The sequence below is a fragment of the Ranitomeya imitator genome, chromosome 7 (genome assembly GCF_032444005.1).
Source record: "Ranitomeya imitator isolate aRanImi1 chromosome 7, aRanImi1.pri, whole genome shotgun sequence".
Taxonomy (NCBI): domain Eukaryota; kingdom Metazoa; phylum Chordata; class Amphibia; order Anura; family Dendrobatidae; genus Ranitomeya; species Ranitomeya imitator.
The window spans coordinates 134,880,738-134,905,469 of NC_091288.1; the positions used below are offsets into that span (position 1 = coordinate 134,880,738).

The following is a 24,732-nucleotide window of genomic DNA, read 5'->3' on the forward strand; positions in this document are numbered from 1 at the left end:
AATCTCGAGCCTGTTAGGCAGTTACTGAGAACCATACTGCACAACAGACCTAGTGGTCATTGATTAGATCCCCCACCATCTATCCTCATCTCCCTCCAGGCTCCTACAACAAGAGGGCTACAACAGAAAAGCCCCCCTCCTTCCCTACTTATGAGCTGGAGGCAACTCTCTTAACAAACAGAGGATAAACAAATCCTTATTCTCCCCCCTACTCGGCCATATAAGAATCCTAAAGCCTTACTATAATTACCTATGGGAAGTAGTTCCGGTCACATTAACCAGGAATAAATACGCAGGGGCCATCTTGTTGTTTGCTCCCTAGAACTGACAACAGAAAGCAATAGCTCTAAATTCCTAAGCTCTGTACCAAAACTATACAAATTAACCTGTCCAGAAACTCCTACAGTATTTTCTACTCTGTCTTCCTGTAATAAGGAGCATTATTCCCTACATTAACAGACAACTAAGGGAAAAAGGCTGAGACTCCGTGCCATCGCATTCAGCTCAGATACATCAGAATAATTTCAGCCAAGGTACCAACGGCTTTACGCCTTCTATCTGCCAATATGAGCGGCACTAAACCCAAAGGAAAAATCGCCCCAACCGCGCCACTAAGATCCCAGTATAGTCAGAAACAGGAAAAAACCCTAAGTCGCAGAGACCAGGAAAAAAACAGACACAATTCCTTCTCTTCTCCTAGGCCCAGATCTAGGTCTCCCAGGAGAGACCTACCTAACCTTCTAGAATACGAGTCTTTTAGCAAGTCTCCAACCAGTAAACCTTCCCCAATAAAAATGGACTCATCGTCTAGCCTAAAAAGATCTAACCCAGGCGCAATAAGCGAGAAGTACACATCCACGGGAAATTACTCAGAAGTAGAAGACGAGATTGACTCTAGTGACACTTCTCCTAATCCAACTCCCATGAAGAGCAAAATTAAATATGACAACCCAGGCCCCTGTGTAAGCTCTAATCCACCAGACTACGAAAATTTACTTGACAGATTAGCATCTAAAATGGACGAAAGATTAAATATCGCCGTCAAAACACTGAAGACGGAAATGGATATTAACTTCCAAAAATACTGTGACAAATTAGACGACAAATTAGACAACATAGACAGACAACTATCCAAACATGAGGAAAGGATCAACAGGCTTGAACACAGATCATCACTCATTTGACGAATTTGACCGAGTTAGCACTGAATTGAAAAACTTACGCTCCAAGATGGCCGATTTGGAGGACAGAAGTAGAAGGAATAACTTAAAAATCATGGGAATCCCTGAAGACGTGCCTCAAGACCAGTTATCTCAACATATAAAAGACATATTTAAATCAGCCTTGCCTGACATATCAGACCTAGACCTAACAATTGACAGGGCCCACCGACTGCCAAAACCTCCTAAAGTCCCAGCTGATTTACCAAGAGACACCATTCTCAAAGTTCATTTCTTCAAGACTAAAGAAGCCATTCTCTCTTACCTGAGGGAGAAAAAATCATTCCCAGACCCTTACAAAACTCTGAAGGTTTTTCCCGATTTTTCCAAAGACACCCTGGAAGGTCGCAGAGAGTTCAGGCCAGTCACGTCAGCCCTCCGCGACAGAGGCATTAAATATAGATGGGGCTTCCCGCTCAAACTTCTAGTCTCCTTCCGGGAAAAAATCATCCCGATCTATTCGGTTGATGAAGGAATGGACTTCGTCAGATCACTGGGCCGTTGATCGTTTATGTTATACATTTGTGGTTAAGCTCTATTGTAAGGGGTCTCCTTTTTTCCCTTCATCATATTTTGGGACAAACCCCTTATTCCCGCCCACATGTACTAACCCCCTTTCTTCTTCTTTTAGGTAGCTCTGTCGACCTACCAGTTCTGTTCTAATTTTTCTTCTCCCTAGGTACCCACCAAGTTTTGGCTGATTTATAGATATACTAGAGAAGAGTTCTACTTAGGTCTTTGTATTCCTGTTACGATTTATGCTTGTTTCCTCCTAGGTTACATCAGCTCTTGTTGTTCTACTTGTAAATATGTCATTTAAGATAATCTCCTACAATGTTAGAGGGCTGAATAGCCCACAAAAAAGACATGCTTTGTGGAGAGAGTTGATCAGCCTTCAGACAGACATTGCATGCTTACAAGAGACAAAATTCCTGGCGGGGAATCACCCCTACTTTAATCATCGTAGCTTTCCTCATATTTTTGAGGCCTGTAACTCCAGCAAGAAAGCGGGGGTGATTACCCTGATAAGGAATAGTGTACCTTTCGAGTTCACTGAGGAATATGCTGATCCAAAAGGTAGATACCACATCCTGATATGCAATATTAATGGCCAAGAATGCACTATAATCAACACATACGCCCCAAATAAAAACCAGATTAGCTTTCTGTCCAAGCTTCTGAAAAAAATCAACAAGGTTAAGAAGGGTAACCTCATCTTCCTAGGTGACTTTAATGCCACCCCTGACAAAACGCTTGACTCTTCCTCTAGCTTGAGACCAGCCTCAGAGGACCTGAATTGGTGGCTGGATAAAAGTGAGCTCTATGACACCTTTAGATGTCTTAACTCCACATCAAGAGAATACACTCACTTTTCTCCGGTCCATCATTCAGCATCCAGGATTGATCTGATATTATCAGACATTTTTTCTCTTGAAAAATTCAAAAAGGTGGATATAGGGGACAGGACACTGTCGGATCATTCCCCTGTCACTGGAGAAGTTATCCTTGGCCCCTCCCTAAAAAACTCTAAAGCATGGAAATGCAGCTCATTTATCATCCATGATTCCATCCATGCGACAACGATTCGTAATAATATCTCCCATTACTTCATTGAAAACCCTCCAGAAATCACCAACCCCGCAACCAATTTGTGCGCCCACAAAGCTGTTATTAGAGGCACCCTAATAAGCATATCCTCTAAAATAAAAAAGGGCAAAAATCTAAAAACTTCAAAAAGACATTCGTGACTTGGAAAAATCCTTAATTAGCCTCCCTTCCCCCTCATCTAAACTCCAAACAGACTTAAACTCCCTTAGGCAAGACCTAAGATCCCTCCTCTTCGCACCTTACGAAGCAGCCCTCAATTCCTCCAAATTTAAGGTATATTCCTCCCTGAACAAGCCAACCAAATATATGGCAAATAGAATAAAAAAATTTAGAATACACAACAAAATTAACAGAATTTCTTCCCTCTCTGACAATACCACCTTGTCTCATCCCCAAGATATAGTTAATGAATTTTCCAAATATTATTCTAAATTATATAACCTAAATCTAGACCCATCATCCCCCCCACCAAAAGATTTGGACATCAAAGCATATCTCGCCAATATCAACCTCCCTTCCCTTACAAAGGAAGAAATTGAATCTCTATCAGCCCCTTTCTCCTCCTCAGAAGTTGAAGAGGCCATCAACCAACTTAAATCGCAAAAATCCCCAGGGCCAGATGGCTTCTGTAATTCTTATTACAAAACCTTCGGAACAAACTTAATACCTCATCTGGTAAAACTATTTAACTATGCATCTAATTCGGGTTTCTTCCCTCCAGAAATGTTGGAGGCTTCAATCGTCCTTATCCCAAAGCAAGCGGCCAACCCTATGGCTACTAGTAGCTATAGGCCTATATCTCTTCTGAACTCAGACATCAAATTGTTCTCAAAAATTTTGGCCAATAGACTTAGCGTCATCCTCCCCAGACTAATAGTCAATGATCAAACGGGGTTTATTAAAAATAGGCAACCAGCTGACGCCACCAGAAGGATTTTGAACCAAATTAAACTCACTAATAAATTCAAAACCCCTACAGTTTTTGTTTCCTTAGACGCTGAAAAGGCCTTTGATCGTATAGATTGGAGCTTCCTCAAACACACCCTTCAAAAATTTGGTTTTAATGACAAACTTATCTCCTCATTTATGACATTATATCAAGGCCCTACAGCTAAAGTCACCAGCAATAACCATATCTCTGACCCCTTCCATATTAACAACGGCACTAGACAAGGTTGCCCCCTATCCCCTTTACTTTTTAATTTGGCTCTTGAACCCCTGGCGGAACGCATTAGACAAAATTCTTCCATTACAGGCATATCCACCAACAAACGCCATCATAAACTCAGTTTATTTGCAGATGACATAATTTTAACCCTAACCAACCCAGTTATCTCCACTCTAGAAACTATCAAAGAACTTGAAAACTTTGCATCTCTCTCCAAATTCAAAATCAACGGCTCAAAATCTAACATCCTACCCATCCACCTCTGCAAAAAGGAAATCAATTCCTTGAAAAAGGTAATATCATTCAAGTGGTGCAATGAAGAATTCCCATACTTAGGGATCATAATTAACAAAAACCTTGATAAGACTGCCTCCTCAAACCTGAGAAAGATAGATGAAATACTTAAAAAGGATTGCACCACTTTTAATGATAATAGTTTGTCCTGGTGGGGGAGAAACCTAACAGTTAAGATGTTTACCCTACCAAAGATTTTGTATATCCTTAGATGTATTCCCCTTCCCATCCCCACATCTTCCCTGCTGAAGATCCAATCAAAGCTAAATAAATACATTTGGAATGATAAAAAGCCCAGAACAAATTCCAGATCCCTTTACAAAACAAAAATCCACGGAGGAATGGATCTCCCAAATATTACGGCCCACTATAATACACTCCTACTAAAACAAAGCTCACCCTGGTGGTCAGACCAGAATGAGCCTGCATGGCTCGACTTGGAGGAAGAGATCAACGGAAGAAAACCCCTTAAATCCATCATTCTCAAAGCTATTTCCAGTTCCCCCAACAAAACCCATAACCACCCAATTTTTCAGGCGATTTCTCTCACATGGTCTTCAACTTTAAAAAAGGGGTATAGTGCTCAAAACAGCCCCGTTCATCTCAAATTATCCCTGTCATTTATCTACTCAATTCTGAATCTTGCCCTACCCCCTTTATGGGCTGACCTAAAAATTCAAACACTTGGCGATATTTACACTGGGTCCAAACCCATGGACTTCAGTTCACTAAAAAATAAATTTAATGCCCCCTCATCTCTTTTCCTTGAATACGTGATCCTGAGGGAAAGCCTAAGTATGTTTCTTAACCTCAAACTGAAACTCTCGGAGTCTTCCTCAAAAATTCTTTCCAATCCAAACCACTCAATTTTCTGGAGTCACAAGTTCATATACAATAGTTTCAATAAAGATGAATCATTGGTTAAAAGCGCAGCTCTCATAACCTGGGAGAAATCCCTAGGTCTCTCCGCCTCTACAGACGATTGGGAGGAGGCCTTTTCGGCATCATACCAATCAACAATTTCAATGTCCCTTCTGGAGTCGCACTTCAAGGTGTGCTCCAGATGGTACTACACCCCAGCAAGACTGTCCCACATCAGCCCATCCAACTCCCCCCTATGTTGGAGAAACTGTGGTCGTAAAGGCGACCTATTACATATTTTTTGGAGCTGCCCCACTGCGGCCCTCTTTTGGCTGGAAATCTCTTCAATCATCTCTAAATTGTCAGGATCCATCTTTACACTCTCCTCACAACTAGCCCTTCTCTCCTTGGACACCAACCTTATCGACAGATCCTTATTGCGCATAATCTTGCATATCTGCTTGGTAGCTAAAAAATCCATTGCCTGTCATTGGAAAAAGGCCACTCTGCCCAATGCAGCCTTTGTCATCAAGCTTATGATGCAACACAGAGAGCTTGAGCTCAAATTTGCCTTACTCAATAACGAGTTTGGCAGATTCTACCAAAAGTGGCATATATGGGAGCGGCATTATCCTCCTTGAACAACCAACATTTTTAAATTGGTTTATGTCTACGTAAATGTTCACAAGATCTTCTCTCTCCTTCCCTTCCCACATTAAACTTTGGTTTTGCAGTTGTAGTTGCTTGATATTAACAAGTTTTCCACAAGGGCCGTCCCCTTGCATTATTTAGATAGATCGTTGTTGATTCATATTCTGCCTATATGCCTTCAAGGGCTGCGTCCCTTGCATCACTCTACGTTGAATTGTTATTACTCTTCAAAGTTCCACTTGTCATGTATTGTTTTTGCCCTCCCCTATTTCCCCTTACTCATATCCTCCCCCTCCTCCCTCCCTCCCCTCCTTTTATTCCCTGCCCCTCCTCTCCAGGTTAAGACACAAAATTCCAATAAAGTTTTTTGGAAAAAAAAAAAAAAAACACACATGGAGTCAAAATCATCACTACACCTGTAGATAAAGATGCAGAGGGGTGTAATTTCCAAAATGTGGTCACTTGAGAGGGGGATTCTGCTTTTCTAGCACTTAGGGTCTCTCTCTATGGAGTCCACAAACTATTCTAGGAAAATCTGGGCTCTTGGGGGCAAATAGTGCTCTGTCCCTCCAGAGTCTCACCATGAGGCTAAGCAGTACTATACATAGTAACATATTTATTAAGGTTGAAGGAAGACTATAAGTCCATCTAGTTCAACCCATAGCCTAACCTAACATGCCCTTACTTGTCGATCCAGAGGAAGGCAAAAAAAAACCCATGTGGCAAAGGGTAAGCTCCACATTGGGGAAAGAAATTCCTTCCCCACATATGGCAATCAGACTAGTTCCCTGGATCAACGCCCTATCAAGAAATCTAGTATATATAACCTGTTACATTATACTTTTCAAGAAAGGTATCCATTCCCCTCTTACATTTTAGTAATGAATCACTCATTACAAGATCATACGGTAGAGAGTTCCATAGTCTCACTGCTCTTAAAGTAAAGAATCCGCATCTGTTATTATACCTAGACCTTCTTGTTACAGAACCCCCAGCACCAAGAATATGTTATGCAGTGTATGTATGTATAATAGTTTCCATGTGAAATGCATCAGTCCACAGGCTGCTCCCCTGGACAAGATATTCTCTTTCTGACCTCCCCCACCTTTGTAATTCCCACAGTAAATACCAGCAGGCTCCGGCCCCCTGCGGCTATTGTAATGTATGTCTGGCCTGCTGTTTTTTCTATTGGCCTGCCCTGTGTATCTGTGTTATATATATTCTGTGTGCTGTAAATAAAGGGTGTTCTTTTAGACTGGAAATACGTGGAGAAGCAGTCAGCTTTTATATGCTCTCATGTAATCAAGAAATTCCTGCCAGTGTCCTTCATTCAGAGTCCAGCAAAAGCAGAGTGGACCTCCTGAAACACGGGGTGGTACTGAAAGAGGTACCCCAGCTTGGTAGACCCCATTACACTGGTGGGAGACAGCGGGATATGCTACCCCTTCTACAGGAGGAAAGGAATGAATGGAAGACAACTACCAGAAGTTAAAGAGGACTACACTAAAAGATCAGGTGGAAGCCCGAGGGTTAATCGCCAGCAACAAAACAAAAGCCGATTTGATAGCAGCCATCATGGAACACGACAGTGCAGCGCCCCCCAATGTGAACGTGGAGGAGACTGAATTCCAGAGGGAGGTAAAGAACAGACTGGCGTTCTATGGTCCAAACCCTGCAGTAGAGATCATACGAGAGGTGATGGCTGATGTGCGTACTGATCTGAAGGAAGAGATGGCCGAGCGGACCAGGATAGAGCTAACCAAGATGGAGATGGCAGAGCGGAGAGAGGAGAGTCAGCGAGCAAGGGGAGCTCTGGCCTCCGCCCAGGTACCTTCAACAGTAAGCCACAAAAAGATCCAGTATAATGCCTTCCAACAGTTGGGGGAGGCAGAGGAAGACATTGATGGCTTTCTGCAGAACTTTGAGCGGCAGTCTGCCCTTCATCAAGTGAAGCCGCAGGAACGAGTTCAGATTCTGGCCAGCAAGCTGACAGGCCGGGAAGCGGACGCCTATCGCACGGTACCTGATGACTGTATGGACTATGAGCGCATCAAAGAAGTGATCTTGGCCCGGTATGCGCTGACACCAGAGGCATACCGCCAAAAGTTCCGCGGACTTCTAAAACGAGTAACCGATACCCACGGTGAATGGGCCTGTAAATTACGGCGGTCACTGCTACAGTGGGTACAAGGGAGCAAAGCAACCACTAAGGAGGACGTCCTCCAGCTCTTCTTTTTAGAACGATTCTTTAATGGACTAAACCCCGAGACACAGGAATGGCTTCGGGACAGGCGGCCAATGACTCTTGAGGAAGCCGCTCGTCTGGCCGATGAACATCATGACGCCAGGAGGCCTTAGTTGTCCGGATCAAAGATGGTCACTAGGGGTCCGCCCATGGACCTGGAGGGCCCCAAACGACCGAAGATTGTAGGGGGACCAGCTAGAAACCCGACCTACCACAGTTCCCCTGGAGCGCGATGCCACACCTGCCGTCAGCTAGACCACCTGCAAAGACAATGTCCCAACCGGACTCAGCATACCCAGTGGACAAAGGCGGGAACAGCTACCTTCCGCCGGGCCGCTGTACACTGCTACCAAGGCAAAGCTGACCCGGCGTTGGGGGCTACAACTAACCAAGGGGTGGAAGACATGGAGGAAGTGCTGCATGAAGTAGACCCCTTGCAGGCAGCCCGGGCAGATAATCGACAACAGCATCGACAGGTCGTGTGGGTTAATGGGAAACGCATGCAGGGACTAAGAGAATCTGGAGCAACTTTGACCCTTGTGAAGCCTCATCTCGTCCGGGACCAAGAGAAGACGGACCTGACAGTGGCAGTCCGTGTAGCAGGGGGAGCCATACATCGACTGCCCACTGCCAGGATTCACCTGAACTGGGGAGTTGGGGATGGCCTTGTTGAGGTCGGCTTGATGGAGGATTTGCCTGCAGACGTTTTGCTGGAAAATGACTTGGGGCCCATGTTGTCTGCCTTCTCGGTTGCCCCTCTGGCTGAGACATATCCTGTGACCACCCGGAGACCAGCTCGAGCTGCGGAGGCGGAATCGCACTCAGAGGAGGCCCAAGTAAGAAATCCCAGCCCTACACGTATTCCCATAGCCAGACACATTTCTTGGGGCACCCCAGATGAATTTAAGAGGGAGTTACTTGAGGATCCTTCATTGGAGGGATATCGTGGGAAGGCACAGGAGGGGAGAGGGGTACTGGAAGGGGAAGAGTTTATATGGAAGCAGGGACCGGATCACAGAGCAGCAACACACAGGGACGAGCCCCACTATAAAACGACAGCTGGTAGTTCCCACGAAGTATAGGCAGGAGTTACTGCGAATCTCTCATGACATACCCTTGGCCGGGCCCTTCGGCGTCAGTCGCACCAGGCATCGTCTGACACAAAACTTCTTTTGGCCGGGGGTAACCTATGATGTTCGTCAATACTGCCAGACCTGTGACAGTTGCCAGCGCATTGGCAAGAGGGGAGATTGATGCAAGGCCAAATTACGCCCCCTCCCCATTGTGGAGGAACCATTTAGCCGAGTAGCGGTCGATCTGATAGGGCCGTTAGCCAAACCCAGTCCGTCAGGGAAAATGTATATATTGACAGTGGTAGATTATGCCACACGGTATCCAGAGGCGGTTGCGTTACCTAACATACTGGCAGAGACTGGCGGCTGCCCTGCTCCAGGTTTTCCACGGGTTGGATTTCCCCGGGAGATTATCTCAGACCAGGGTACCCAGTTTACAGCAGAGGTGACCAACCAACTGTGGAAGCTGTGCTGCGTAAAGTCCATTAGAAGCGCCCCGTACCACCCGCAAACCAATGGGTTGTGTGAACGCTTTAACAGGACGTTAAAACACCTCATTGGGACTTTTACCAGGACCTAATTGGACTGGGAGAAATTCTTGCCTCACCTCCTGTTTCCCTATCGAGAGGTGCCCCAAGAATCCTTGGGGTTCTCCCCATTCGAACTGGTATACGGGAGACGGGTAAGGGGACCCCTAGACTTAGTGCTAGAACACTGGGAAGGGGAGGGCATCATAGAAGGGGTACCTATTGTACCCTATGTGCTGGAATTCCGGGACCACCTACAGGAGCTGCCCAGGCTGTACGTGGGAACATGCAAGTGGCCCAGCGGTGCCAGCGCGTATGGTACGATCGGAGGGCCAGAGAGCGCACCTTGGAAATAGGGCAGAAGGTCCTGGTGTTAGAGCCCAGTAGGCAGAACAAGTTCCAAGCTGAATGGCAGGGGCCCTACCAGGTAGTGGGGAAAATAGCCGACACCTATAATGTCGCTGATTGTGACGACCCCAGGGTTATCCGCATGTTCCACCTGAGTATGCTGAAGCCCTATCGGGAGCGCCCTGAAGAGGTAGTGGCCATCTGTGCACCTGAAGCAGAGGATTTAGCCGGACTTCCCTTGCCTGATGTCTTAGGGGAGAGGACTCAGTCTAAAACATGGGACCAGGTACTCTGGGGTGAAGACTTAGGTCCCCGGGAGAGACAGCAGGCGGTGGAGTTGTTGAGTCAGCGACAGAGGATGTTTTCGGGGAAACCCGGGTACACTCACCTGGCACAACACAAGGTTGAGACCCAGGATCAGACCCCCCTGCGACAACCCCCCTTCCGCGTCCCTGAGTCTGTACGAGAAGGGATGCGACAAGAGATACAAGAGATGTTGCGTTTAGGGGTCATTGAAGAGTGAGATAGTCCCTGGGCATCCCCCGTAGTGTTAGTGCCCAAGAAGGATGGGACTACACGGTTTTGTGTAGACTATCGTAAGCTCAATGAGAAAACCGTGACGGATGCATATCCCATGCCGCGTGTGGATGAGTTGTTAGACCGGCTGGCAGGGGCAAAGTATTTGACCACCATCGATCTATGCAAAGGCTACTGGTAGATTCCCCTTAGTCCTGATGCTATTCCCAAGTCGGCATTTGTCACCCCGTTCGGCTTATTCCAGTTTCGAGTTATGCCATTCGGGATGAAGACTGCCCCGGCGACCTTCCAGAGGCTGGCTGACTGGCTTCTGGATGGTCTCCAGGACTATGCGTGTGCCTACCTGGATGACATCGCCATCTACAGCGCGACATGGGAAGAGCATCTAAATCACCTAGAGACAGTATTAGACAGGATCCACAAGGCCGGAATCACCCTGAACCCAAACAAGTGTCACGTGGGCAAAGCAGAGGTTCAGTATTTAGGGCATTGGGTGGGAAGTGGGAAACAGAGACCAGAACCAGCCAAGATTGAGGCCATAGCCAAATGGCCCACCCCCCGCACTAAAACCCAGGTCATGGCGTTTCTAGGGACAGCGGGGTATTACAGGAAATTCGTTCCCAATTACAGCAGCGTAGCCAAGCCCCTCACTGATCTGAACCGTAAGAACCAACCCCGCCAGGTAACCTGGACCCCAGAGTGTGAGGAAGCCTTCCGCCAGCTAAAGGACGCCCTCACCAATACCCCTGTATTGGCCGCACATTTCCTTGTTCACACAGACACTTCTATGTTTGGATTGGGGGCAGTACTAAGCCAAGTCGGGCCGGACGGCCAAGAACACCCGGTAACTTACTTGAGTTGGAAACTACTGCCCCGTGAAGTGAGCTATGCGGCCATCGAGAAGGAGTGCCTGGCAATAGTGTGGGCACTCAAAAAGTTACAACCATATTTGTATGGACGACAGTTTTCCCTCCTATCGGACCATAATCCCCTAGTCTGGCTTAATCGGGTCTCCGGAGACAACGCCAGATTACTGCGGTGGAGTTTAGCCCTACAACCTCTGGACTTCACCATCCACTACAGACCCGGCAAACAAAACGGTAATGCCGATGGACTAAGTCGACAAACGGAACTTGTACCAACCCCATAAACCTCGGTCATCCCCAAACTGATCCGTTAAGGATCAGACTGTGTATGCCGATCGCGTTGCTGAAAAGGGGAGCCGTGTTACAGAACCCCCAGCTCCAAGAATGTTATCTTTAATAATAATCTTTATTTTTTTTTATATAGCGCTAACATGTTCCGCAGCGCTTTACATTTTTTGTACATATCAGTATATGTATGTATAATAGTTTCCATGTGAAATGCATCAGTCCACAGGCTGCGCCCCATGACAACATATTCTCTTTCTGACCTCCCCCACCTTTGTAATTCCCACAGTAAATACCAGGCTCCGGCCCCTTGCGGCTATTGTAATGTATGTCTGGCCTGCTGTTTTTTCTATTGGCCTGCCCTGTGTATCTGTGTTATATATTCTGTGTGCTGTAAATAAAGGGTGTTCTTTTAGACTGGAAATACGTGGAGAAGCAGTCAGCTTTTATATGCTCTCATGCAATCAAGAAATTCCTGCCAGTGTCCTTCATTCAGAGTCCAGCAAAAGCAGAGTGGACCTCCTGAAACACGGGGTGGTACTGAAAGAGGTACCCCAGCTTGGTAGACCCCCGTTACACTTCTTTCCTCCAGACTTAGAGGATGCCCCCTTGTCCCTGTCTCAGGTCTATGATTAAAAAGATCATCAGAAAGGTCTTTGTACTGTCCCCTCATATATTTATACATTAAAATAAGATCACCCCTTAGCCTTCGTTTTTCCAAACTAAATAGCCCCAAGTGTAATAATCGATCTTGGAATTGCAGACCCCCAGTCCTCTAATAACCTTGGTCGCTCTTCTCTGCACCCGCTTTAGTTCAGCTATGTCTTTCTTATACACCGGAGACTAGAACTGTACACGGTATTCTAATTGTGGTCGAACTAGTGACTTGTATAGATGTAAAATTATGTTCTCCTCATGAGCATCTATGCCTCTTTTAATGCAACCCATTATTTTATTTGCCTTTGTAGCAGCTGCCTGACACTGGCCACTAAATGTTAGTTTGTCATCCACCCATACACCCAGGTCTTTTTCATTGACTGTTTGCCCAGAGTTTTAGAACTAAGCACATAATTATACATCTTATTACTTCTACCCAAGTGCATGACCTTACATTTATCCCCATTAAAGCTCATTTGCCATTTATCAGCCCAAGCTTCTAGTTTACATAAATCATCCTGTAATATAAAATTGTCCTCCTCTGTATTGATTACCCTGCAGAGTTTAGTGTCATCTGCAAATATTGATATTCTGCTCTGTATGCCCCCTACAAGGTCATTAATAAATGTTAATAAGAAGAGGGCCCAATACTGACGCCTGTGGTACCCCACTGCTAACCACGACTCAGTCCGAGTGTGCTCCATTAATAACCACCCTTTGTTTCCTATCCCTGAGCCAGCTCTTAACCCACTTACACATATTTTCCCCTATCCCCATTATTCTCATTTTATGTATCAACCTTTTGTGTGGCACCGTATCAAAAGCTTTTGAAAAGTCCATATACACTACGTCCACTGGGTTCCCTTGGTCCAGTCCGGAACTTACCTCTTCATAGAAGCTGATCAGATTAGTCTGACAGGAGCGGTCCCTAGTAAACCCGTGCTGATACTGGGTCATGAGGTTATTCCTCTTCAGATACTCCAGTATAGCATCCCTTAGAATGCCCTCCAGGATTTTACCCACAGTAGAGGTTAAGCTTACTGGCCTATAATTTCCGAGTTCAGTTTTTGTTCCCTTTTTGAATATTGGCACCACATTTGCTATACACCAGTCCTGTGGTACAGACCTTGTTATTATGGAGTCTTAAAAGATTAAAAATAATGCTCTATCAATGTCTGTACTTAATAATTCCTGCAGTACTCGTGGGTGTATCCCATCCGGGCCCGGAAATTTTAGTGATTTTTAGACGCCGACGTACTTCCTACTGGGTTAAGCAGGTGACATTTAATGGGGAATTTTTGTTATCACTGATCATATTGTCTGTCATGGGATTTTCTTGTGTAAATACTGATGAAAAAAGTCGTTTAGCATATTGGCTTTTTCCTCATCCACCATTTCACCCAGACTATTTTTTAGGGGGCCAACACTATCATTTTTTTTAGTTTCTTACGATTCCCGTAGTTAAAGAATATTTTGGGATTATTTTTACTCTCTCTCTGGCAATGAGTGTCTGTCTCAATCTTTGCTGCCTTGATTTGCTTTTTACAGAATTTATTTAATTTTCTATATTTAATGCCTCATCACTACCTACAAACATAAGGATGAATGACCTCGGGGAGATCAAAACACCCAACACCGCGGAGACACCATCACATGTTTCTCAACGCAGTGATCCAGAACACTGCCCCCATCCCTTATGGGAAATATGCAAATGCATGTAGAAAAGCCGCGGAGACACAATCACGTGTTTCTCAACACAAGCAATAAATAGCCATGTCTTTCACCGGGAAGGAACAATCACGGGAAGGGCAGCATCAATAAAGGAAAACCACCTATGCCAAAACATGGTATCCATTCACAGACAGCTGTTTCAGGGTATTTGCCCCTCATCAGTGTGGAGTAGGAAACTGGCTACTTCCTTTAATTCTAGAAATGCTTTCTTTTTGTCACTTATTGCGCCTCTTACAGCTCTATTTAGCCATATTGGTTTCCTCCTATTTCTAGTATGTTTATTCCCATACGGTATATACTGTGCACAGGTCCTATCCAGGATGCTAATAAACGTATCCCATTTTCTTTGTGTATTTTTGTGTCTCAGGATATCGTCCCATTTAATTGCACGAAGATCATCTCTCATCCATTGGAAATTTGCCTTCCTGAAGTTTAGTGTAACCCCTCTACTACAAATCTTATTAACGGATACATGAAAACGTATTATTTTGTGATCACTATTCCCCAAGTGACCCCCAACCCTTATGTTTGATATGCGGTCTGGCCTGTTGGTTAATATTAGGTCTAGCAGTGCCCCCCTTCTTGTTGGGTCCTGAACCAGTTGTGAAAGGTAATTGTCTCTCATAGTTGTCAAAAACCGATTACCTTTGCTGGAACTGCAGGTTTCTGTTCCCCAATCTATTTCAGGGTAGTTGAAGTCCCCCATAATAATGACTTCTCCTTGAGTCGCAGCTTCATCTATTTGCTTTACGAGGATATTCTCCGTTGCTTCCATTATTTTTGGAGACTTATAACTTACCCCTATCAGTAATTTATTATTTTTTCCCCCTCCCCTTATCTCCACCCACAGGGATTCTACATTTTCATTAAATTCACCTATATTATGACGCAGGATGGGTTTTAAGGATGATTTTACATATAAACACACACCTCCCCCTCACTTATCCGTTCGGTCATTTCTGAACAGACTATAGCCCTGTAAATTAAAGGGAACCTGTCACCTGATTTTGGCGGGACCGGTTTTCGGTCATACGGGCGGAGTTTTCGGGTGTTTGATTCACCCTTTCCTTACACACTGGCTGCATGCTGGCCGCAATATTGGATTGAAGTTCATTCTCTGTCCTCCATAGTACACACCTGGGCAAGGCAATGCGCAGGCGTGTACTACGGAGGACAGTGAATGAACTGCAATCCAATATTGCGGCCAGCATGCAGCCAGCAGGTAAGGAAAGGGTGAATCAAACAGCCGAAAACTCCGCCCATATGACCGAAATCCGGTCCCGCCAAATTCAGGTGACAGTTTCCCTTTAACAATCCAGTCATGTCTCTCGTCCAGCCATGTCTCAGATATCCCCACCATGTCATAATTAGGCTGCCGTCACACTAGCAGTATTTGGTCAGTATTTTACATCAGTATTTGTAAGCCAAAACCAAGAGTGGAACAATTAGAGGAAAAGTATAATAGAAACATATGCACCACTTCTGCATTTATCACCCACTCCTGGTTTTGGCTTACAAATACTGATGTAAAATACTGACCAAATACTGCTAGTGTGACGGCAGCCTTATGCTCCAACAACATTAATTCTAATTCGTCCATTTTGTTGGTGAGGCTTCTGGCATTAGTATACATGTATCAATGATTGTTTGTTTCATATATGGGAGGATTGTATAATGTCCAGAGCTGAGATATGGTTGTGTACTTGTCTGTTTTTTTGTTGCATTGTTAAAACAAAACCTTAATAAAAAGTTATGTGATTCAACTTGCTACAAATAAGTAATTTCACGAGTCCAGGGGTAACAAATCCTAAATTGATTCTAGCATATTTCTTTAATGAGTTTTTTATTTTGATTCTTTAACATTAATTAGTAAAAATATCTTAAAGGGAATCTGTCACCCCAATAATGGCCTATAAACTAAGGTCACCAGCATCAGGGGCTTATGTACAGCATTCTGTAATGCTGTAGATAAGCCCCCAATATATCCTGAAAGATAAGGAAAAACAGGTTATATTATACTCATCCAGGGCCATTCCCGCTGTGGTCTGGTCCGATGGGCGTCGCGGTCCGCCTCTCTGACCTTTGCCGGCACCTGCGCACTTTGCAACAGGGCAGACAAAGTACGCCTGCGCAGGAGCCGCGACAAGAAGAGGACAACATCGTATGAAGATCGGATGCTCTGGACCGCGACGCCCATCGGACTGGACCGCAGCGGGACCGCCCTTGGGTGAGTATAATATAACCTGTTTTTCTTACCTTGCAGGTTACATCAGGGGCTTAAAGTGTGTACTATTGTACTCTGCAACCAAGTTTTATATTATATTCATTATAATTTTTTTAGGGAAAAATCTGATGAGAAAGTGAAGACCTTAACAAGGAGGGGTCCTGGTAGACCAAAGAAGAGGAAACATGGACTATATTCTCTATGTCCTAACCAAGAAAGGATGAACAATTGCAACAATAGAAAGTAAGGGTGCAGTGTAAAGTACATATGCCACTCGTGTACATAGGAATGAAAGAATGGTTTAATCTAGCAAAGTAAATGTCAGGTGCCAGTGATTCAACATTTCATGATTTTTAAATGCAAGTTTCTGGATTTTAGACAATTGTTCCTAGTCTAACCAACCCTTTATACCCTTCACGCTGCTGCCAATTTCCGATTTTTCATTTTGTTTCGTTTTTTTCTCCCCTTCCTCTAAGAACCATAACTTTATTTCTCCATCCAACTGTATAACGGATACCTTTTTGTGGGATGAATTTTGAATGAAGCCATTTATTTTGTCATGTCACGCACTGTACAGTCAGAAACAAAATCTACCTGCTTCAAAATTGTACAATCTCGCTCTCTGATTTATTTGATTATATATATATATATATATATATATATATATATATATATATATATATATATATATAATTTTTTTTTTCCTAACATGTCGATGTCCGAGATTGACAGTGGTTAACAAGGCCCATCATCCACGGCTCTTACAAGCATTTAATGGAGGAATAATTCAGCCATTATCTGGTAATTCAGCCATTATCTAATGGAAAAAAATGCGTTCTCTCCTTGCAAGCACCTCTTCAGTCAGGGAGCCGACTTATGACATAACTCTGTCATATGTCAGGGGTTGAAGGGAAGCCGTCAGCAGATTTTTGCCATGTAATCTGAAGACAGCAGAAGATAAAGGCTGAAACACAGATTTTAACAATGTTTCACTTATCAAGCTGTGTGCTGTTGTTTAGTGACAATAAAACTTTTAGCACCAGGAGATTATCATTGCCTTTTCTGATGTGCATTGGACTGCTGTGATGAGCAGCTCACAGTCAATATACATACAGTGCCTGGTATGTTCGGGGTTACCTTTCTCAGCTCGGCTTCATGTTATATCTAAGAAGTCTAAACGTATCACAACTGCTGCACCCAGGATCTGTTTTCCTACATTATTCTGCTCTCAAAAGGAAGAGGATAGGAGTGCTGACTAAATAAATATAATGTAAATGTATTAAATATTAGTTACATACAAGGGTTTAATACATACCACAATAAATAACACAAGAGGTAAACAAAGAAGAATTCATGTAATCACCCTGGGAATAAGAATTTGGGTAAGAGGCGTTATTAATCGAACTATATAAGGGCAATGAATTAGAATCTCATGGCTTGTTTTTAAGTATAGTTTGATTATTTAGTGCATGAGAATCTCACTAATTAATGTGAACTGATAGTTTTGTGAACTGAAGTCCACGAGTCCACCTACATACAATTGTCCTATAACTTATAGTAAAGTGCAGAGTGCATGTGCCAAAAATTATATATTAAGGTCAGTAACACTTATCCATGGTAATATGCAAGTGCACAGATCCCTATTGAAAAAGCTAACGCGAAACGTGCGTCCGGGGCTGTCCCCTGGGAATTGTATCTGTGCACTTGCATATTACCATGGGTAAGTGTTCTTGAGCTTAATATATAATTTTGGCACATACTCTCTGCACTTTACTATAAGTTATAGGACAACTGATCCCTTAGATATGTTAGGGAGGTGTCTTTCCATCTGTAATTATAGTTTATTTTTAATGGATTTAATGCAGAATTTGAGACATTGAGAGGAAGAGCTTCTGTTTTTTTACTGTTCATTTTATATCCTGATAATTGGTCAAACCTTCCCAGAAAAGCATGCAGATTAGGGATGGTGATACGCAGTTGTGTTAGTAGAACATCGTCTGCAAACAGAGATAGTTTGAATTCCCTGTCCCTCATCACTACTCCATGCAGGTTTGGGTCAAGGTGAACGGCAGCAGCCAGAGGTTCAGTACAAAAAAGTCCGAGAGAGCGTGTGTGGGAGTTTAACCGATGCCGAGAGTTGTGAATACAGACCCTGCAGGGCTGTGATAAACTGGCCCAGAGAGTCCAAATTGCTTCAGAGTTCCAAAAATAAATGACCACCTAAGGTGGTCAAAGGCCTTCTTGACGTCTAGGCTGAGTAGCAGTGCTGATCCCTCTGTCCTGTTTACAACCTCAATGAGGTCTTTTACCTTCTTTGTATTCCCCCCCCTGCCTCCACAGTATAAAACCCACCTGGTCCAAATGGATAAGATGAGAAAGCCAAAAAGACAATCGCAACGCCAATATTTTAGTGAAGATGTTTAACCCCTTAGTGACCGAGCCAAATTTTTGAAATCTGACCAGTGTCACTTTATGTGGTAATAACTCTGCAACGCTTCAACAAATCCCAGTGATTTTGAGATTGTTTTTTCGTGACACATTATACTTTATGATAATGGTAAATTTAGTTCAACATTTTTTGTGGTTATTTATAAAAAATATAAAAAATTTGAGAAAAATGTTAAAAAATTAGCAATTTTCTAAATTTGAATAATTATCCCTTTAATCCAGATAGTCATACAACAGCAAACCATTAATAAATAACATTTCCCACATGTCTGCTTTACATCAGCACCATTTATAAAATGTTATTTTATTTTGTTAGCATTTTAGGAGGTTTAAAAATGTAGCAGCAATTTTTCATTTTTTCAAAGAAATTTACCACATTTATTTTTTTAGGGGACTATCCAGGTTTGAAGTGACTTTAGGGGTCCCATATATTGGGAAACCCCCAAACGTGATACCATTTTAAAAACAGCACCCCTAAACATATTGAAAACTGCTGTCAGGTAGTTTATTAACCCTTCAGGTGCTTTACAGGAATTAATGCAAAGTGGCATAACAGAAATGAAAATGTGTATTTTTACCACCTAAATGTTGCTAACTTCTAAACAGATTGCTATAGCCGTCAGACTCTAAGGCCGCTATTTGGTCATGAATTGCCATCGCAAACATCAGGACAACAAAATCATGATCTGAGGGCACCAATTGGGATAAAGAAGAAGCCCCCACACTCTGTTAACCATTTATAATGATGTAGTCACTATTGACAGCAGCATCTAAGGGGTTAAACAGATTTAGAAGGTGCAAATACTGATCGTGGCTGATACAGCAAGTTGTCCGCTATACTGTACAACCGACAGATGCTGGATTGTCATCTGTATGGGGAGGCTATTCTCCTATATCTCAGGTCAGTTAAAAGACGTATTGGCGGTCATTAAGGGGTTAAATCTGCATTAAGTAAAGCAATAGGCCTATAATTAGCACCATCTAGTTGGTCTTTCGCTGGTTTTGGAATGACAGTAATACAGGTGCTTCTCACAAATTTAGAATATCATCAAAAAGTTAATTTATTTCAGTTCTTCAATACAAAAAGTGAAACTCCTATATTAATCCCTTTACCCCCAAGGGTGGTTTGCACGTTAATGACCAGGCCAAATTTTACAATTCTGACCACTGTCCCTTTATGAGGTTATAACTCAGGAACGCTTCAACGGATCCCAGTGATTCTGACAGTGTTTTCTCGTGACATATCGTACTTCATGATAGTGGTAAAATTTCTTTGATATTACCTGCGTTTATTTGTGAAAAAAATGGAAATTTGGCAAAAATTTAGAAAATTTCGCAATTTTCCAACTTTTAATTTTTATGCAATTAAATCACAGAGATAGGTCACACAAAATACTTAATAAGTAACATTTCCCACATGTCTACTTTACATCAGCACAATTTTGGAAACAAAATTTTTTTTTGTTATGGAGTTATAAGGGTTAAAAGTTGACCAGCAATTTCTAATTTTTACAACACGACATCACATTTTTCTATATTATAGAAAATACCCAAGTGTGACACCATTCTAAAATCTGCACCCCTCAAGGTGCTCAAAACCACATTCAAGAAGTTTATTAAGCCTTCAGGTGTTTCACAGGAATTTTTGTAATGTTTAAAAAAAAATGAATATTTAACTTTTTTTCACAAAAAAAAAAATGATTTTTCTGATCCAATTTGTTTTATTTAACAAAGGGTAACAGGAGAAATTGGACCCCAAATGTTGTTTTGCAATTTGTCCTGAGTAAGCTGATACCCCATATGTGGGGGTAAACCACTGTTTGGGCGCATGGCAGAGCTCAGAAGGGAAGGAGCGCCACTTGACTTTTCAATGCAAAATTGTCTGGAATTGAGATGGAACTCCATGTCTCGTTTGGAGAGCCCCTGATGTGCCTAAACAGTGGAAACCCCCCAAAAGTGACATTATTTTGGAAAGTAGACCCCCTAAGGAACTTTTCTAGATGTGTGTTGAGCACTTTGAACCCGCAAGTGCTTCACAAAAGTTTATAATGTAGAGACGTAAAAATAAAAAATCTTATTTTTTTTCAACAAAAATGATCTTTTAGCCCCCAATTTCTTATTTTCCCAAGGGTAATAGAAGAAATTGGACCCCAAAAGTTGTTGTGCAATTTGTCCTGAGTACGTTGATACCCCATATGTGGGGGTAAACCACTGTTTGGGCGCACGGCAGAGCTCGGAAGGGAAGGAGCACTGTTACTTTTTCAACGCACAATTGTAAGGATTCAGATCGGACGTCATGTTGCATTTGCAGAGCCCCTGGAGTGCCTAAACAGTGGAAACCTCCCAATTCTAACTCCAACCCTAACCCCAACACACCCCTAATCCTAGTACCAACCCTAACCACACCCCTAACCCAACACACCCCTAACCCTAACTCGAACACACCCCTAACCCTAATTCCAACACACTCCTAATCCTAATACCAACCCACCCCTAACCCAAATCAAAACCCGAACCATACCTCTAACCCTGACACACCCCTATCCCAACCGTAAACGTAATCCAACCCCTAACTTTAGCCCCAACCATAACGGGAAAATGAAAAATTCATTTTTTAATTTTATTATTTTTCCCTAACTAAGGTGGTGATAATGGGGGGTTTGATTTACTATTTATAGCGGGTTTTTATAGCGGGTTTTTATGATTGGCAGCTGTCACACACTAAAAGACGCTTTCAATTGCAAAAAATATTTATTACGTTACCACATTCTGAGAGCTATAATTTTTCCACATTTTGGTCCACAGAGTCATGTGAGATCTTGTTTTTTGTGGGACTAGTTGACGTTTTTATTGCCCTTTTCAGGCACATGACATTTTTTGATTGCTTTTTATTAAGATTTTTGTAAGGCAGAATGAACAAAAACCAGCAATTTGTGAATTTCTTGGGGGGGTGGGAGGGGGGCATTTACACCGTTCCGCGTTTCGTAAAATTGATAAAGCAGTTTTATTCTTCGGCTCGTTTTTTGTGGGACAAGATGACGTTTTCAGCGGTACAATGTTTATTTATATCCGTCTTTTTGATTGCGTGTTATTCCACTTTTTGTTCGGCAATATGATGATATAGCATTGTTTTTTGCCTAGTTTTTTTTTTTTTTTTTTTAACGGTGTTCACTGAAAGGGTTAACTAGTGGCACAGTTTTATAGGTCCGGTCGTTACGGATGCGGCGATACTAAATATGTGTACTTTTATTGTTTTTTTTTTTTGTTATTTCCGTAAAGAAATGTATTTAGTGGAACAGTATTTTTTTATTTGTTTACACATGTAAATATATATATATATATATATATTTTTTTTTTTACTTTGTCCCAGTGTGGGACATCATGGTAAAGTGTCAGATCGCTGATCTGACACTTTGCAATGCACTGTGTCAGATCAGCGATCCGACAGGCACTGCAGGAGGCTTGCCGGCGCCTGCTCTTAGCAGGCTTTTGCAAGCCACCTCTCTGCAGGACCCGAAAGTAGTCCTATGGCCATCTTGGATCCGGGGCCTACAGGGAGGACGGAGGCGGGTCCGAGGGTCTCAGGGAAGCATGCAGGGAGCCCCCTCCCTGAGCAATGCTTCCCTATGTCGCCGTAATGCTGTGATCATGTTTTATCGCAGTGTTCCGGGACTTAATGTGCCAGGAGCGGTTCGTGACAGTTACTTAAGTATTTTGTGTGACATATCTCTGTGATTTAAGGGCATGAAAATTCAAAGTTGGAAATTTTCTAAATTTTTGCCAAACTTCCGTTTTTTTTCACAAATAACCTCAAGTAATGTCAATGAAATTTTACCACGAACATGAAGTACAATATGTCTGTCAGAATTATCGGGATCCGTTGAAGCGTTCCAGAGTTATAACCTCATAAAGGGACAGTGGTCAGAATTGTAAAAATTGGCCCGGTCATTAACGTGCAAACCACCCTTGGGGGTAGAGGGGTTAAGTGAAGCTATGGCCTCTGTGGAAAGTTTAGGGAGATTACATTTCTGCAGGAAGGCCTGGACAACCATCTTCCTCATTTCTGGCTAGGAGGAAGAGTATTCTGAAGAGAGTATAATTTAGATAAATAATAATGGAAAATCTTATCTTAAATGATTGTCCCCTTGATATCCCTAAGTGCAGTGATAGACTACTTCCCCCCTATCCTCCATAAGTTACTTTGCTAGAAGAGTGTGGGACTTATTCCCTTTTTCATAATATCTCTGTCTACAATATAGTAATAGTTTTCCCATTTTGTAAATAGTACCGTAATATCTTTTAGTTTTCAGGAAATTGAAACTATATCTCTCTTGGATGGGGTTATAGTTAGTTTAGCCTCAAGAGTCCCTAGTTGGTTAGTCAATAGGTCTATCTGGTGCAATTTTTCTTTTTTTATGCGGGCGCCTAATGCTATGCAGTGTCCCCTAAATACGGCCTCATGGGCTTCCCACTTAGTAGAAAAATTAGAGGCTGAGCCCATATTAACCGCAAAATAGTTAACAATTGCTTTTTACAACTCATCCTTGTATATCGCCTTTTTCAGCAGGTATTCTTTAATCCTCCAGTGGCACACCTTAGTCTGAGTTGAAGCTCGTGTGTCACGGGCGAGTGGTCAGACCATGAAATAACACCTATGTTAGCATCTGTCAATCTATGTGATTGAATATTTTCCAAGAAGTAATCGATTCTCGTATGTGTGCCGTGTGGAGGGGAGAAAAAGGAAAAGGCTTCTGTAGGATGGTTAATACTCCAGAGATCATATAAAGCAAATTTGCGTATCATTTTCCGACAGTTAGCTGACTGCTTATGTTGGGGTCCACTTAGCAATGATCCACAAACTGACAAATCTATCCATTGTATCTGAGAAGATAACATTAAACTTCAATTATCCAGGCTGATGGAGGAAGGCGGGAAACACTTAATTCAAAAATGGAATTTGTGAGACATTTGAAATGTATACATTGCATAAAATAATTGGTGTCTCTGTAACTGCCTTGCAGTATAAGATAATATCCCTGGGGATCTTTAGTTACTGATGAAATCTGGATAGGACATGACCCCGAGAACAGCACTGCCATCCCTGCCTTTTTCTTGGTCTGAGATGCCAAATATATTGTGGGGTATAGATGCTTGGCAAAGTTGAAATTTAAGTGGGTTTCCAGTAGAAACACAATATCTGCATGGTGTGTGCGTAATTGATTAAGTACCATACGTCTCTTAACCCCTTTCTGACATCGGACGTACTATCCCGTCAAGGTGGGGTGGGCCCCTATGACCACAGACGGGATAGTACGTCCAGCGCGATCGGCGGCGCTCACGGGGGGAGCGCGGCCGGTCGCGGCCGGGTGTCAGCTGCCTATCGCAGCTGACATCCGGCACTATGTGCCAGGAGCGGTCACGGACCGCTCCCGGCACATTAACATGATCGCGATGTGCCGGCGGTGCAGGGAAGCATCGTGCAGGGAGGGGGCTCCCTGCGGGCTTCCCTGAGCCCCCCGCAGCAACGCGATGTGATCGCGTTGCTGCGAGGGTCTTGCCTCCCTCCCTGCTTGTGCCAGGCCCGGATCCAAGATGGCCGCGGATCCGGGTCCTGCAGGGAGGGAGGTGGCTTCACAGAGCCTGCTCAGAGCAGGCACTGTGAAGCAGCCTGCACTGCTCTCAGATCGGTGATCTTACAGAGTGCTGTGCAAACTGTCAGATCACCGATCTGTGATGTCCCCCCCTGGGACAATGTAAAAAAGTAAAAAAAAAATTTTCAAAATGTGTAAAAAAAAAAATAAAATAAAAAAAAATATTCCTAAATAATGAAAAAAAAAAAATATTATTCCCCTAAATACATTTCTTTATCTAAATAAAAAAAAAAAACAATAAAAGTACACATATTTAGTATCGCCGCGTCCTTAACGACCCGACCTATAAAACTGGCCCACTAGTTAACCCCTTCAGTAAACACCGTAAGAAAAAAAGA

At 43.1% G+C, this 24,732-nt stretch overlaps 1 protein-coding gene across 5 annotated transcripts in view; it reads left to right on the plus strand.

The window, feature by feature from the left end:
• The window catches only part of TNRC18 (trinucleotide repeat containing 18), a 672,655-nt gene that overhangs the window by 216,946 nt on the left and 430,977 nt on the right, over positions 1-24,732 (plus strand). For 4 of the 5 annotated variants that reach the window (XM_069733831.1, XM_069733830.1, XM_069733832.1 and 1 more), the window contains exon 14: positions 16,413-16,538. The exons of the other annotated variant lie outside the window; for it this stretch is intronic. In XM_069733831.1, the coding sequence (XP_069589932.1) occupies positions 16,413-16,538 (126 nt within the window). The remainder of the gene's footprint in view (positions 1-16,412; positions 16,539-24,732) is intronic. 5 annotated transcript variants of the gene reach the window in all.